Genomic DNA, 13,843 nt, shown 5'->3' on the forward strand with positions numbered 1-13,843 from the left:
GTGCCACCATGCTCTGCTTTTTTTTTTAAATGATAGCATTTTTTCCTTAACAAAATTTGCACATTTGGAGGTATTGAAGGTTGGCCTCATATTTCAGGATTTTGGCAATGTTCATAATTATTTTATAGTAATTAAAAAATTTTAATTTATGTACTGATCAGTTTCTCCACCCTACTCTCCTCCCATTCCAGTCTCCTGCCTGCCATCCACCCATTCCCCACCTCGTCTCTATTCAGAAAGGGACAGGCCTCCCGTGGGAGTCAACAAAGTATGGCACATCAAGCTGAGGCAGGACCAAGCTCCTTCCCCCATCAAGGCTGAGCTAGACCACCTAGCATGGGGAATCGGTTCCCCAAAACTCCAGGGAACAGGTCCTGATCCCACTGCTAGGAGCCCCACAAACACACGAATCCACACAACTGTCACACACATGCAGGTCTCATGCAGACCCCCTAGCAGTTGGCCCAGGGTTCATGTGCTCCCGTGTGTTCGGGTCAGCTGTCTCTGGGTTTTCCTGTCTTATGCCCTACTTTTATATGAGGACTGTTCTCACTCATATTCTGATTCAGAAAAAAATATTCCAGGGTCCCAGTGAGACCTTTTTTTTTTTTTTTTCTTTCGAGACAGGGTTTCTCTGTAGCTTTGGTGCCTGTCCTGGAACTAGCTCTGTAGACCAGGCTGGCCTCAAACTCCCAAAGATCCGCCTGCATCTGCCTACCAAGTGCTGGGATTAAAGGCGTGCGCTACCACCGCCCAGCTCCTGTGAGACAGTTTTAAGCAGGCACTTAATTTTAGTGTTTGTATCCACGTCATCTTTTGATGTGGTTTGTTTTGCAAAGTCCTACGCACTATTTCTAGGTTTATTTTGATAGACTTCCAGTCTCGTGGCTTCTTTTTGTTTGTTGATGTGTTTGTTTTTTTAAATAATATTTATTTATTATGCATACAATATTTTGTCTATGTGTATGTCTGCAGGCCAGAAGAGGGCACCAGACCCCATTACAGATGGTTGTGAGCCACCATGTGGTTGCTGGGAATTGAACTCGGGACCTTTGGAAGGGCAGGCAATGCTTTTAACCTCTGAGCCATCTCTCCAGCCCGATGTGTTGTTTTTGATTTAAAAATACTTTTGATGTCAACTGGCAATTTCATAATAGTAGGTACTACCAAGAAAGATGCTCATTCCTGAGATTGTTGTTTATCATTAACTAAGTGACTTACCAGAGTGTTAGAGATCAGCAACCTGAAAGGCTGTAAAAAGAAATCTTCATGTTTCTATAGGTAGGCATCTTTCACAAACAGCAGAATTCTAAACAACACTCAGGCACCCATTCATCTAATAACCATAGTTTGTATTATTTCAGCTATATTCTGTAAATAAAAAGCCCGAGTAAATTTTTTTTTTTTTTGATTTTTGAGACAGGGTTTCTCTGTGGCTTTTTGATTCCTGTCCTGGAACTAGCTCTTCTAGACCAGGCTGGCCTCGAACTCCCAGAGATCCGCCTGCCTCTGCCTCCCGAGTGCTGGGATTAAAGGCGTGTGCCACCACCGCCTGGCTCCAAGTAAATTTTTAAGTGTGCAGTCATGTATAGAAATGATTACAAGCACTGAAAAGCTATGGATTAAAATACATTTTATTTTTTCTCACCTAAAAAACAAGCAACCCAGAATTAAGATATACATAAGCTTCTCAAGTTTACCCTAATAAAATTTTGAGTATTTGTACAATTTCTACAGAAACATACAGTGTATCAAAATCTGCATAAATCAAATTTATAAAATGTGTAGAAATGCATAGTGATATCATCAACTTACAAAGCAAGGATATGGGGATTATTTTCAAAGCAGCCTAAAGTACAAAACAGTCATTATGGCGGCAGCTTCTGATGTTTTCACGTGTGGTAAGGTTTCTGATTTCAATATATAGAATCATGTTCGTACAGTATCCTAACAAACTGTACTAAAAACAATTTAATTTGCCCGGAAAATGACATGCACAGTACGTGTGCCACCTTTCTTAGCCTATGCATAGATATAAGGTTACTATATTCAACATGGGAAATAGTGGTGATTTCAAACACAAGTTATTACCAATTAGCTTGCTTTCCTTTTTATAGTTGATTTACTTGCAATTATATGAGCATATAAATGCATTTCTTTTTAAATATCTCTAGAGATGAAAGTTTAAATAGTGGATCACAGATCAGTAGCAAAATACAAACTGACAACTCAAAATTACAAATAAACCCTTTGGGATGTGTAAGTTTTATTGTCCAAACTGAAGAACTAAGGTTGGGGAAAAAAGTTGTAGACTTTTTTTCTAAATAAATGTTAGCATTTTTTTTCTTTTTTTAAGCTTTAATTAAAAATATTTGCTTTTGGCAGTAGTTTGTGAATTCTCTCATTGTGATGATTACAAGATCAAACATGCTTAGTTTACTTGTCCCATCTAATCACATTGCTTTCCTTTTTTGGCACTCAATGTAGGCATTTTTATCTTTTTGGGTAAGAATAGACTTCTTAGAAATTAAAATTTGCAACATTTGGTTCTCTTAAAGTAGGTATTGTCTTAATGTTCAAATTAAATGTTTTCACTGGCATATACTAAAAGAAAATACATTTCCTAAAATAGAAATTAACACCTAAGGTAACAGAACGCAGTTCACGTTTGCTGATCTGTGTTCTTAGGTGCTGTCTTAAATTAAAAAACAATGTGCATGGCATTTCATTTGGATGAAGACACGTGTCCGCTCATCCTGGTTTCACAGCTTGGGCTGTACTGCAGTTTTCTAAGGCTTTGTATCTAACAAGGGCTCGGGAATTCTTAGCTCAGAACCGCCCTTACGTTGTTCACACTAAACTATTGTATTGTATTCCTGCCCCCCAGCCTTCTTTTCAAGTTTCAAACTGAAAATTATTTCTAGTTTTCTATAGTGACAGATCTTGGGGAATGTAGATGCAAAATATAGGTGGGCAATGGTTCTTTTTAGTAGGAAGATCCCTTTGCTAGCCTAGAAGTTGGTGTGAGCAGAGGGCATCGAGAATACCAGCAGACAGGGGAGTCTGCCACAGCATCTTCAGGCCCAATGGGATGCCCTTGAGCTGGTCCCCACTGTCATTCTTCTTCCAGCCATACGTCATTCAACTTCATAGTCAATGGCAGCCCAGAAACTCATTTCTGAGTGGCAGAAGTATCCCCACACAGGTGACATTTCATCCATTGTTACCATCATATCAATTTCACTATAAGCTCTCAAAAAATATACTGAGAAATGAAAGAGGCACTAAATGTGTTGAAATTCACCTTTCAAACAAGCAGCATGACTGAAGGAAGGCCACCATGGCTAACGACCTGGGGCAGTGCTTCAGAAAGATGTGAAATTAAATAAAGACAGCAGGTTGATAGCCACCAAGTCAAATAGCAGAGTCTGGTTACTTCAACCGCAGCTTTTCTTCAAGTGTGTTAACAACAACAACAACAACAAAAACCAAACTGCCTTTCAGACCCCTGAGTGTATTCCCAAAGAAGACAACATATGCTTTAACTCTGTTCTGAAAACTGAGTTAAAGGCACAAATTACCAACGTCATCTTAAAACAAAAGAAAAACGATGTAAACATCTACAGAGTTTAAGGTAAAAGCAGTTTTGTAAACAGTAACTGCAGATGATAATGTTATTGTAAAAATCACAGTTTATCAACGTCCTTCGAGCTGATCAGAGGTTCCATGTTTGGAGCTATACAGAATTAATAATAATTGTTGCAGCAGGTTCCAGGCGGTTTTCAGTCCTCCATAAATGTACTTGTCAGTAGGTAGAGTGTTGGTTTTTTTCTTCGTTTTTAAATACTGTGAATGTTGTTCATTTCCCACTTCTGGGTCGTCTTACTGGAGTCACAGCTGGCGATGAACACTTGATGCAGGACCTCTGAGCGATCTAAGCACTTTCCTGAAGGGACGTGAGTAAACCTGTGCAGGCTCTGGAAAACACGGGGAGGGAAAGGTTGGAAATGCGGACTCAGAGATCCTGAGATCGGAAGCATTACTGGGCTTTCTCAGAAGGCAGTGCAAGCATACTGGACCAGCTTGCATTAGACCTTGAATGTCAGTTTTCTTAGCCCTTCCTTTTATTATGTCACTACATACTGCTGGTACGCCAAATTCAATACACACAAATTGAAGTTCCGGCCCTTCAAACCTTTGTCTTTGGTTCTTATTCTGGCTAAAGACAATCCCAGCTCTCCAGTCCTAAGGAAACTGTATGCTTCTCTCTCATTCATTCATGTATCAGTTCTCCATGCCTAATACTGTGAGTCTCTGGCTTACGTTTTTTAACTCCTATCTCCCCTGCTCTAATCCAGTTTTCATCGTATGCTGCCTATTCCGTTCAGCTCATAGCTTTTCAAAGAAAGGTCCTCAGACTACCCAAGTATGGGTGGGTTCAGCCAAACTCATGCTTAAAAATGCAAAAGAACTGATTCCTTTGCGCTGTACTGACATTGCTCCATTGGGACAAAAGCCACGGCGAAAGCATTCAAGTCCCAGCGTCATCAAGCAGTGGTGTGTGACAAATTGCCAACAGTCCTACCTGTCACTGCCACGGACTCAGCTCAAACCCACCACACTTCCCGTAAGGACACTCACAATGAAGGTGTGGAGAGGAGGGGGCTCGAGGCTGTTTCTTAGTATAGCCCTTGGCTGCCCCTGAACTTGTTCTGAAAACCAGGAAGATCTCAGACTCACAGAGATTCGCCTGCCTCTGCCTCTCAAGTGCTAGGATTAAAGGCGTGTGCCACCGCTGCCTGTCAAAGCTTATTAATTTTTAGTTATAACCTGACCCTTATGTATCCTTTTTTTAAAAAAATATTTATTTATTATGTAAACAATATTCGGTCTGCGTGTATGCCTGCAGGCCAGAAGAGGGCACCTGATCTCATTACAGATGGTTGTGAGTCACCATGTGGTTGCTGGGAATTGAACTCAGGACCTTTGGAAGAGCAGGCAATGCTCTTAACCTCTGAGCCATCTCTCCAGCCCGCCTCATGTATCCTTTAAAAACCACTGAGAGGAAACAGAAACTGTGCATCAAGAGCTCCCCACAGAAGAGCACAGTGGCATCTTGAGAAAGGCACACAAGAAAGGAGTAACTACCCACTTTTTCATACCCTGCCATTTTTACTCAATTCAACAAACTGTGATTATTCAAAATTGGATGTCTGTAACTATCAGAACAACAACAACAAAACAACAAATGAAAAAAATACTTGACAGTGTTTGTTCTAGTTTACTTGACAAAATTTAGACTTCTCTAAAGGAACAAGCCTTACAGTTCTGATTTTTTTTTGCATTTAATGCAATGGAACATGTCAGCATTTGGGAGTTCTTCATAACTTACTGAATAGTATTTAGTATTATTTTAGCATAATATGAAACATAAAAAAGTTATATATTATTTAATTTCAAATTTCACAAATATTTTTAGTAATAACCTATATGGAAGCCCCCTGTGGAGAATATTAGTATCTTTCTATTGTTAGAAGTGGGAGAGGAAACTTCAGTTGGGATGTAAAATAAAAGAAAAATAATTCTCATAGCCAATAGAAAAAAAGAAAAGGAACAGGTTCTCAATATTGTAGTATAGGCTTATTTCAAATTACAACCTTCCTACCTCTGCCTCAAGGTTGGGATTACAGGCTAGCCCAACAGTACTGAGTGAGTTTCAATAATCCTTAAGCCTAGGGGGGTAGGGGGATGCAGAAGCCAGAAAGTTTGAGAATTCTGTTCAAGCCGATCTTATCGTCGACCTATTTATTTTTCGCAGTCCTTTATGAATAATTTTCCTAAAAGTATCGACTGTTTCCTATGGCTACTTCAAAAAAAAAAAAAAAGCCCCTTCAAATTAGGAGTAACCTTAAAGCAGTTCTCAGTTTCTTCTGCATGTCTCCATAGTCTTTTTCTATGAAAACATCAAAAACTACATTCTCTTTTTTTCCTTCCTGATAGCATTTGGCTTCTTTTTAACTGTATGTTTCCCCCTCCACATTACAGAAAACGTGCTTTAGATTTTTTGTTTGTTTGTTTTTTTGCTCTTTCGAGACAGGGTTTCTCTGTGGTTTTGAAGCCTGTCCTGGAACTAGCTCTTGTAGACCAGGCTGGTCTCGAACTCACAGAGATCCGCCTGCCTCTGCCTCCCCAGTGCTGGGATTAAAGGCGTGCGCCACCACCGCCCGGCTAGCTTTAGATATTTTCCACGTGCTCACGACGCCAGTCTGTCACATCACTGGGCCCCAGTGGAGTGGTGCAGCAGCGTGTCTTTAAGAATACTGAAAACACATAGATTCCTTTTTCTTTAATTTGGGATAGGTACTGAGGGGTTAATTCATCATTATGTTGTACCTCTGGGTTCTATCTCCAGCTGATTTCCATTCTTTTGGGGCAAGGCCTCATGCAGTCCAGCCTGGCCTTGAACTCACAATCCTTCTGCCTCAGCCTCCAGAAAACTACTCATGACTTCTTGATGGTATTTGGTCTGCTAGACTCCTTTATAGTTTAAAAACTACCATTCCCACAGTCTCTACCATTTACTCTTCATTTTTACTTGTGAAAATAAACACTGTTTGTCAGGATTTATTAATCTTGTTAATAACAAGTTGTCCTTTCCAACCTGTTATAAAAAAAAAAAAACAACACAAAAGATTCGGCCCTTGTGAGCTGAGCTGGCTTTGTTTCAAAACTTCAAGACCTGAGTTTGATCCCTGAGCCCCACTTAAAGGTGGCAAGAGAAACCAATTCCAGAGTTGTCCTCTGACCTGTACAGCATGTTTGTGGTGGGTGCCCCTCTCCTCACATATATCCCACACACTATACAAGTAAGAACAATAAATACAATAAAATCCAGCACCAGGCATGCGCAGTAATTATCCATGAAAGACGGTGCCTAGACATTACTGCGTGAGGAATATGCCTGCCCAACGGAAGGGAGAGCAAATGTTAGATGACTTAGCTGAGGGCTGCTCTGGGTCCTTTCAGTTTGAAAAGGCTTTGCCAATGTTGTAGTTCATAAAACCATAACTTGACTCATGCAAATGTACACTTTGAAAAAACTATCCATCCCTGAGTGTGTGGACAAGTGACTCCTGCACCTTCTCTTGGGCTCTTGCCCTTCTTTAGGTCTTATCTTGTCACACTTCGATATGATAGGGCCTCTCTTTTGTTGCTGTTATATTTTATTATCATCCCTTGGAAGCCTGTTTGTTTTCTAATGAAAGACAGAAAGGGAGTGGATCTGCTTGGGAGGGACAGTGGGGAAGAGCTGGGAGGAACAGAGGAAGGGGAAACTGTAATTAATATATACTACGTGTATGTGGGGGAACCTATTTTCAATCAAAAGGAAAAAAAGATTATACATTAATCCATTAATATGTTTGAATCTTGCCAGAATGCTTTAACTAGGCACAGCTGAGACAGAAAAGCAGCCTAAGGGCCAGCAGGGTCATGTGAATAAACCAGGCCAATGAAACCATGTGACTAGAACAAGCAACTCCTCCTGTTTGCAGTTAGCAGGGAAGGCTGAGGAAGCCGGAAGGTTCTGTGTCCAACTCTTATTTGCCTGCCTGCACTGCCACCTGCTGGACAGCACGAGGAGTCAACCCCTTTCTTTTTTAAAGGTCTAAGAACACTGCTGATATTTTAGTGAACGACTCATTGGATTTAGATCTGAAAACAGTGGTGGGAACTGCCTCCAGCAACACCCGCATCCTTGAGCTTCTAAAATTCTCCATGCCTGTCACAGCAGACTCACTGCGTGACAACCCTGCTCCAGGGAACAGAAGTGACGGCTCATTATAGACCAGTGACTCACCGAGAGCCCAGGCAAACCTGCACCAAAACCTAAGGCAGGACACCCAAGTCACGGACATGAACATGTCGTCTTCAAAATTCCTCCGTCTAAATCCTACAAGCTAAGTGCTCCTGACAACGGGACAGCAGACATTACCCCAGGAGCTGGCACACAGCGTACCTTCAAGTACTGCCATTCCTTAAATTCATTCAGGTTGCAGTGAGTAATCATGACTTTGGAGCCATCGGGTCCTTTTGTCAAACACTGGTCGTACTGCATGAGCTGATTTGCTTCATTGATTCGGAAAAGCTATTGAACAAACAAATAAAACAGAGATAACTTTCCTGCCAATATATGTTTCACAGAAAACTTAACTCCTATAACTTACTGTTGTATGATTTTTGTGCCACAGACAAGAGCTCCACTCATTTTGAAATTGCTGAAGACCTCTCTTAACACTTTATTTACACTCTTTGTTCTTTACCTCTAATCCACAGAATGGGTAATTATCTCATATTTACCATGTATCAACAATAAGAAAATTAAAAATCAGAAGTAGACCTAATAGTGTTTCACAGCTGAGATTGGACACATGAAAAATATCTATAAAAGGAAGCCATGCATAAAATATATGGAACTGGCAGCAGCACCCCGGCTTATTAAGAAAAAGTGTGGCTTACTAACTACACTTATGAAACCGCAGAGGTTGGGCTTACTTAGTCCTGATTAATGTGTGTTCCCATAGGAACATATTATTAATTCTGTGCAGACATTTCTATATTCTCATGTGAAAATGAACACTGACAACATTCCCTATTTAAAGAAAATGCTTTAGCAGTCAGAGTTCACTTAATGTTTCTGATTTCTCAAGACAAAAGGAAAAAACCAAACTAAACAAACCCTCTCCGTCTGTGATCAAGTCTGCTGGCTCTCAGGGCTGACCAATCCCAAGAGACGGAGACTTACCTGGTTCCCACCCATCCTGTGGCAGGGTCCTAGCTCAACAAAGCCTCCGTTTGTCTTCCCCATGCTGTCAATACAGTACGCAGTCTCAAAGCCTCGGATCTAAGGGTACGAAGAGAACATACAGGAAACAGCCTGGTTTGTAATAAACTAGGACCAGAGTAAAAGATTCTCAAGGGCACTGCACAATTCACGGAGAGTTCATGGCTGCAGTGCCAGGCTGTCCCAGGTGTCACCATCCTTTAAGTATGTTTTAGCATCGCCATCATCATCATCGTCACCATCATCATCTTTGAAATCATGGGCTAAGGCCAATATTGAAATGAGCTTACTCCACTTAAGGGCACTAGCCTACCATGTGCTAGAAAATACAACGAAGAAACAAAGTACAAGACACCCTAAGGAAAATTGCAGGACCAGAGCATCCATGGGAATGAGAAGTAAACAGAGGAAAGCTATGTAACTGTAGGGGGACAGGGACCAGCTTTAGACGTCTAGAGCAGACTGTGCTTCTGAGTTCTTCTCTCAGTGGCTATGCAGTACTTTTGGGGTAGCTGCCTCCAGGCTTCTCAATGCAAAGGTCATGGCACATGGACCCTGCAGTGGGGCTCCCCTCCAACTACCAATAATGGAAGCAGAAGCAAACACAGGTTTCCATGTTTGGAATGCAATTTCGTGCTAAAGTAACTACTTTTAGAAGAATTGTGTATTTATCTCAATTATAGGCCACTGTAGTATTTAGATAAAGTGCTTAATTCTGTAGATACGGGCGAAGGATTAGAGCTTTTGAACATATAAAGATGAGCAAGTCATGGTCCTCAGGACCATCAAAATATGGGGGACAACGGGGTGTGATGGTCTGCAGAAGAGACGAATGTGCAGACGGAGCAGCCTCTACTGCCTGGGGTAAGCTCAGACTTTCCTGGCGGACGTCTTCTAAATAGGGGCTTTCTCTGGAATGTTCAGCTGATGAGTGAATGCAATGGAATTGGAGAAATTCCTCTGAAGATATATTTAGAAGAGAAGCGGTAAAAGGAGGGGAAAATCCCGCATTAATCCTCTCATTCCTGCATGCATGTGTTGATTCATCCATGGAATACTAGGCAGGTATCTACCACGTGGTGGGCATGCTACAGTCTCTGATATGTAAGCGAACAAAATAAATACAGCTGTTTCAGTAAACCCACAGTTTACAGCAAAAGACGAGGCAGAAAAGCAGCAGAACATGTGACGGACAGATATGATACCTGCCGTGTTAGTAAATAATGCAGCCATGGGGTGTGGAGGGAGAAAGGGAGTAGATATGATACCTGCCGTGTTAGTAAATAATGCGGCCATGGGGTGTGGAGGGAGAAAGGGAGTAGATATGATACCTGCCGTGTTAGTAAATAATGCAGCCATGGGGTGTGGGGGGAGAAAGGGAGTAGATATGATACCTGCCGTGTTAGTAAATAATGCAGCCATGGGGTGTGGAGGGAGAAAGGGAGTAGATATGATACCTGCCGTGTTAGTAAATAATGCAGCCATGGGGTGTGGGGGGAGAAAGGGAGTAGATATGATACCTGCCGTGTTAGTAAATAATGCAGCCATGGGGTGTGGGGGGAGAAAGGGAGTAGATATGATACCTGCCGTGTTAGTAAATAATGCAGCCATGGGGTGTGGAGGGAGAAAGGGAGTAGATATGATACCTGCCGTGTTAGTAAATAATGCAGCCATGGGGTGTGGGGGGAGAAAGGGAGTAGATATGATACCTGCCGTGTTAGTAAATAATGCAGCCATGGGGTGTGGAGGGAGAAAGGGAGTAGATATGATACCTGCCGTGTTAGTAAATAATGCGGCCATGGGGTGTGGAGGGAGAAAGGGAGTTGAAAGTGCTCCAGGGGAGAGCTCATCACGGACACGGGTGGATAAACTTGAAAGAGGTCTGCGTTAGTCATGGATGCACATGTCCTCAGGAAGGCACTGTGGGCAGAGGGATGGTGAGCAGTAGGTGTGATGTGGGGCAGTGGGGCTGAAGTAGAGTGAGACAAGCAGGAGCGGGTGAGGCGAGAGAGGAATGAGGGTCTCGCGGCCGCCAGAAAGGGCTGTGCCTTCACCCCAGCAACTGGGCGCCACTGTGGGTGTCTTTGAGGAGAGGTGATTAGACTTGACTTGGACTTCCTAAGCTACACTGATTGCTTCCTCTGTTTAGAACCGGCTGTGGTAAGAGCGAGTTAGTTTTGCTGAGAGGTGATGGAGACTCAGTCAATCAAGGAAAGGAAGGGCTGGGTTCTGAAACCGATGAAAATGCGAGAAAAAGATTCAAAGAGGACTACTCAGGTTTTGGTACGAGCACTGAACCAAGATGGGCTGGAGAGAGAGAGAGAAAAGAGTTCAATTTCAAATTCATGTATTGAGATGAGTTCAAAATGATATTCAAGTAAAGACATCATGAGGATGGCGGAATGTATTTATCTAGGCTCTGGGAGGGAGGGTTGAGTTGATGACGTAATCTAATAGTCATTTGTATAAAGATGTGTTTAAAGCCAGCCGATTGGATAAGGTCAAAGGAGAATTCCTTCCTTCCACACAAAGGGCTCCTGGGAGATTAAAATGTAACTAACTCTGGTCTAGACTCCCCCAATTCATTATTTACTAGTGGGTTACTAGCTAGTTTGCTGTAACAGGGAAGATGAAATAAGAGCACAGAAAAAAGAAAATGGCATCCAAACAAGTAACACACAGGCAGTAGTTTCATGGCCTCTGTGTGTCCCCTTTTCCTTCCCAAACTCAGAACAATGCAGACTTACGAACGGCCTGTATTTCTCCCTGTAGGGCTGTGGTGTCCTCAAGCTACAGACCAATGGCCTCCAGATGTTCACCGCCAGAGAGGCCTCTTTTCTGGGTTTCAGGCTAAGACTGTCAATCAGCAGCAGCTGACCACTGAACCTGGCAGTCTAGAAGGGATCCTGTGTGCACACCACCTCCAGCAGGCAGAGTGCTGTTCCTCAACACCTCCACACTCACTGTCTCCTGGGCTAACAATCGCAGCCGCCTCTAATCAAACAGAGAGCTACACCTTCCCAGCCCTCGTTTTTCACACATTAGCCTTCCCCGTGATGTCCCTACGCCTGTACGTGTGCCCCTCAAATGTGTCCCATGCGCTCCACCTCACTCTTGCCACCTTTGTCTAAGCCACCATCAGTTTCACTAGATCCGCTCTTCCCCTCCTGACTTCTATTCTAAATGCTCCCAGCAGGCAATTCAAACTAAAACATAAACCAAATCTCACGGCCCTTCTGTTTTATATCCTCCATGGGCCTTTCTCCATCTTCAGGGTGAGAGCCTCCCCATGTCCCACGTCTGCTATTCCACCTCACCCCATTTCTTCTAGTCTGTTTCTCAAATGGACAATGGATTTTTGTGGTGGTTTGAATGAGCATGCTCCCCAGAGGCTCACATATGAGCGCTCTGTCCCCAGGGGGTGGCACTGTTTAGAGAGGCTTCAGTGGAAGTACGTCACTGGAGGTGGGCTTCGAGAGATGACTCCATTTCCAGCTCTCTCTCTCTGCTTTGAGCTCACAGTTCAAGACGCGAGCTGTCAACTTGTTACTCCAGCCGTCAAACTCGTTTTGATGGACTCGCAGCCCTTAGAACCGTAAGCCCAAACAAATCCTCTTTGACGAGTTGCCATAGTCCAGCAATAGAAAGAGAACTGAAGCAATTTCCTAACTTTGACTTCACCCTTTTCTTTGTTTGTAGTGCTCTTTCTTTCATGGCTCTTGTCCCCATCATCCTGACTTCAGGTTAAATGTCACAGCCTCAGGACGCTCCCTCAAGATGGCGCCTCATGCTAGCTTCCTTTGTACTCACTGTCATCTCGTCATGCTCTCTGCTTCCCTCAATGGCTCTGGTCTCTCTCCCCACCCCCACCAGCATACAAGATTTTGAAGAAAGGGGGCTTGTCTGATTTTGCCCAGACAAATGACTGTCACATGCCAGGCCCTCGGTCAATGTTCACTGAATGTGCGCATTAACAAAGACACATAATCCTGGAAGCTGACGGCATGCGCTGTGCATGTGTGAGTACAACCAGAAACCATGTCGCAGAGGCAAGTCGGAAGAAACGGGAATGGCCATCGAGATCAAGGCCTTTGCTTTCCTTTATTCCCGCTGCCCAGTTCATCTGATGAGTGCTATGTGAATCGCGCTGCACTGGTCTCCGCAGTAGCCTACTGGGGCCCAGGGAGGTGTAGGCCCAGAACTGGACGGATGTGGGGTGCTGTGAAGACCCGAGTGGCTCTGATGAAATGGAGACGAGAGAAATGATTCTCAGGATGAGAGCAGCAGTGACACTGGAAGCGGCCGAGACAGGGACATGGTGGGTGCCGGAGACGGGAGCGTCTCACCCACAGCCACGTGCATAATGTGGCTTCGTGGTCAGGGCAGCTCTGATGGTTTGGTAGAAGGGTAGTGTATACTACCAAACGGTATCTAGTCAAACATTTCTGCACGCATTCTCTGCTTCCATGAGCACCTTTCCCTTCTTCTCTGCCTTCTGTCAAACACCGAGTCCAAATATACACATTCTGATATCTAAGTATTGGCTGATACTTACTTCTCCCCACTCAACATTTTTGGGCGGCAGAGGGTAGTGGGCGGTGATGTCATAGGCTATTTCCTCCATGAACCATTTGAAACTCTTGCAGTTGTGGTCCTCCCGGAACTTCTTGAGCTCTGATATATCCCCATACGGCAGTGCCTTCGACTCGGGACGGCTGGCATAGAAATAGTCTTTGTATTCATCCCACCAAACTTCGACAACTCGAACGTAATTCTGAGAAAAGAAAAACCACAGGCGGTTTGAGATGTAGAAATAACTGTAACGGCATAAGCAGCCTACCTTACATGTGCAGAATAACCCAAAATATGGTGAACTCACCTAGAGAGGGCCTGACACTTCCTAAACAATGAAAAGAAGGGATCTAATAACCCTACTATGTCATTTTCCAAGTATAGAAATGCCACTCATGTATATTCATTTAAAAAGTGAGATACATAAAA

General features: G+C 43.3%; 1 protein-coding gene across 2 annotated transcripts in view; it reads right to left on the reverse strand.

Annotated features, from left to right (window-relative positions):
- Positions 1-1,616: 1,616 nt before the first annotated feature.
- Positions 1,617-13,843, reverse strand: part of Galnt7 (polypeptide N-acetylgalactosaminyltransferase 7) — a 128,698-nt gene continuing 116,471 nt past the window's right edge. For both annotated transcript variants that reach the window (XM_075986807.1, XM_075986808.1), the window contains exons 9-12: positions 13,398-13,616; positions 8,804-8,902; positions 8,018-8,146; positions 1,617-3,977 (exon numbers count right to left, since the gene is read on the reverse strand). In XM_075986807.1, the coding sequence (XP_075842922.1) occupies positions 3,840-3,977; positions 8,018-8,146; positions 8,804-8,902; positions 13,398-13,616 (585 nt within the window). In that variant the 3' untranslated portion in view covers positions 1,617-3,839. The remainder of the gene's footprint in view (positions 3,978-8,017; positions 8,147-8,803; positions 8,903-13,397; positions 13,617-13,843) is intronic.

This window comes from Microtus pennsylvanicus, chromosome 9 (genome assembly GCF_037038515.1).
Source record: "Microtus pennsylvanicus isolate mMicPen1 chromosome 9, mMicPen1.hap1, whole genome shotgun sequence".
NCBI lineage: Eukaryota > Metazoa > Chordata > Mammalia > Rodentia > Cricetidae > Microtus > Microtus pennsylvanicus.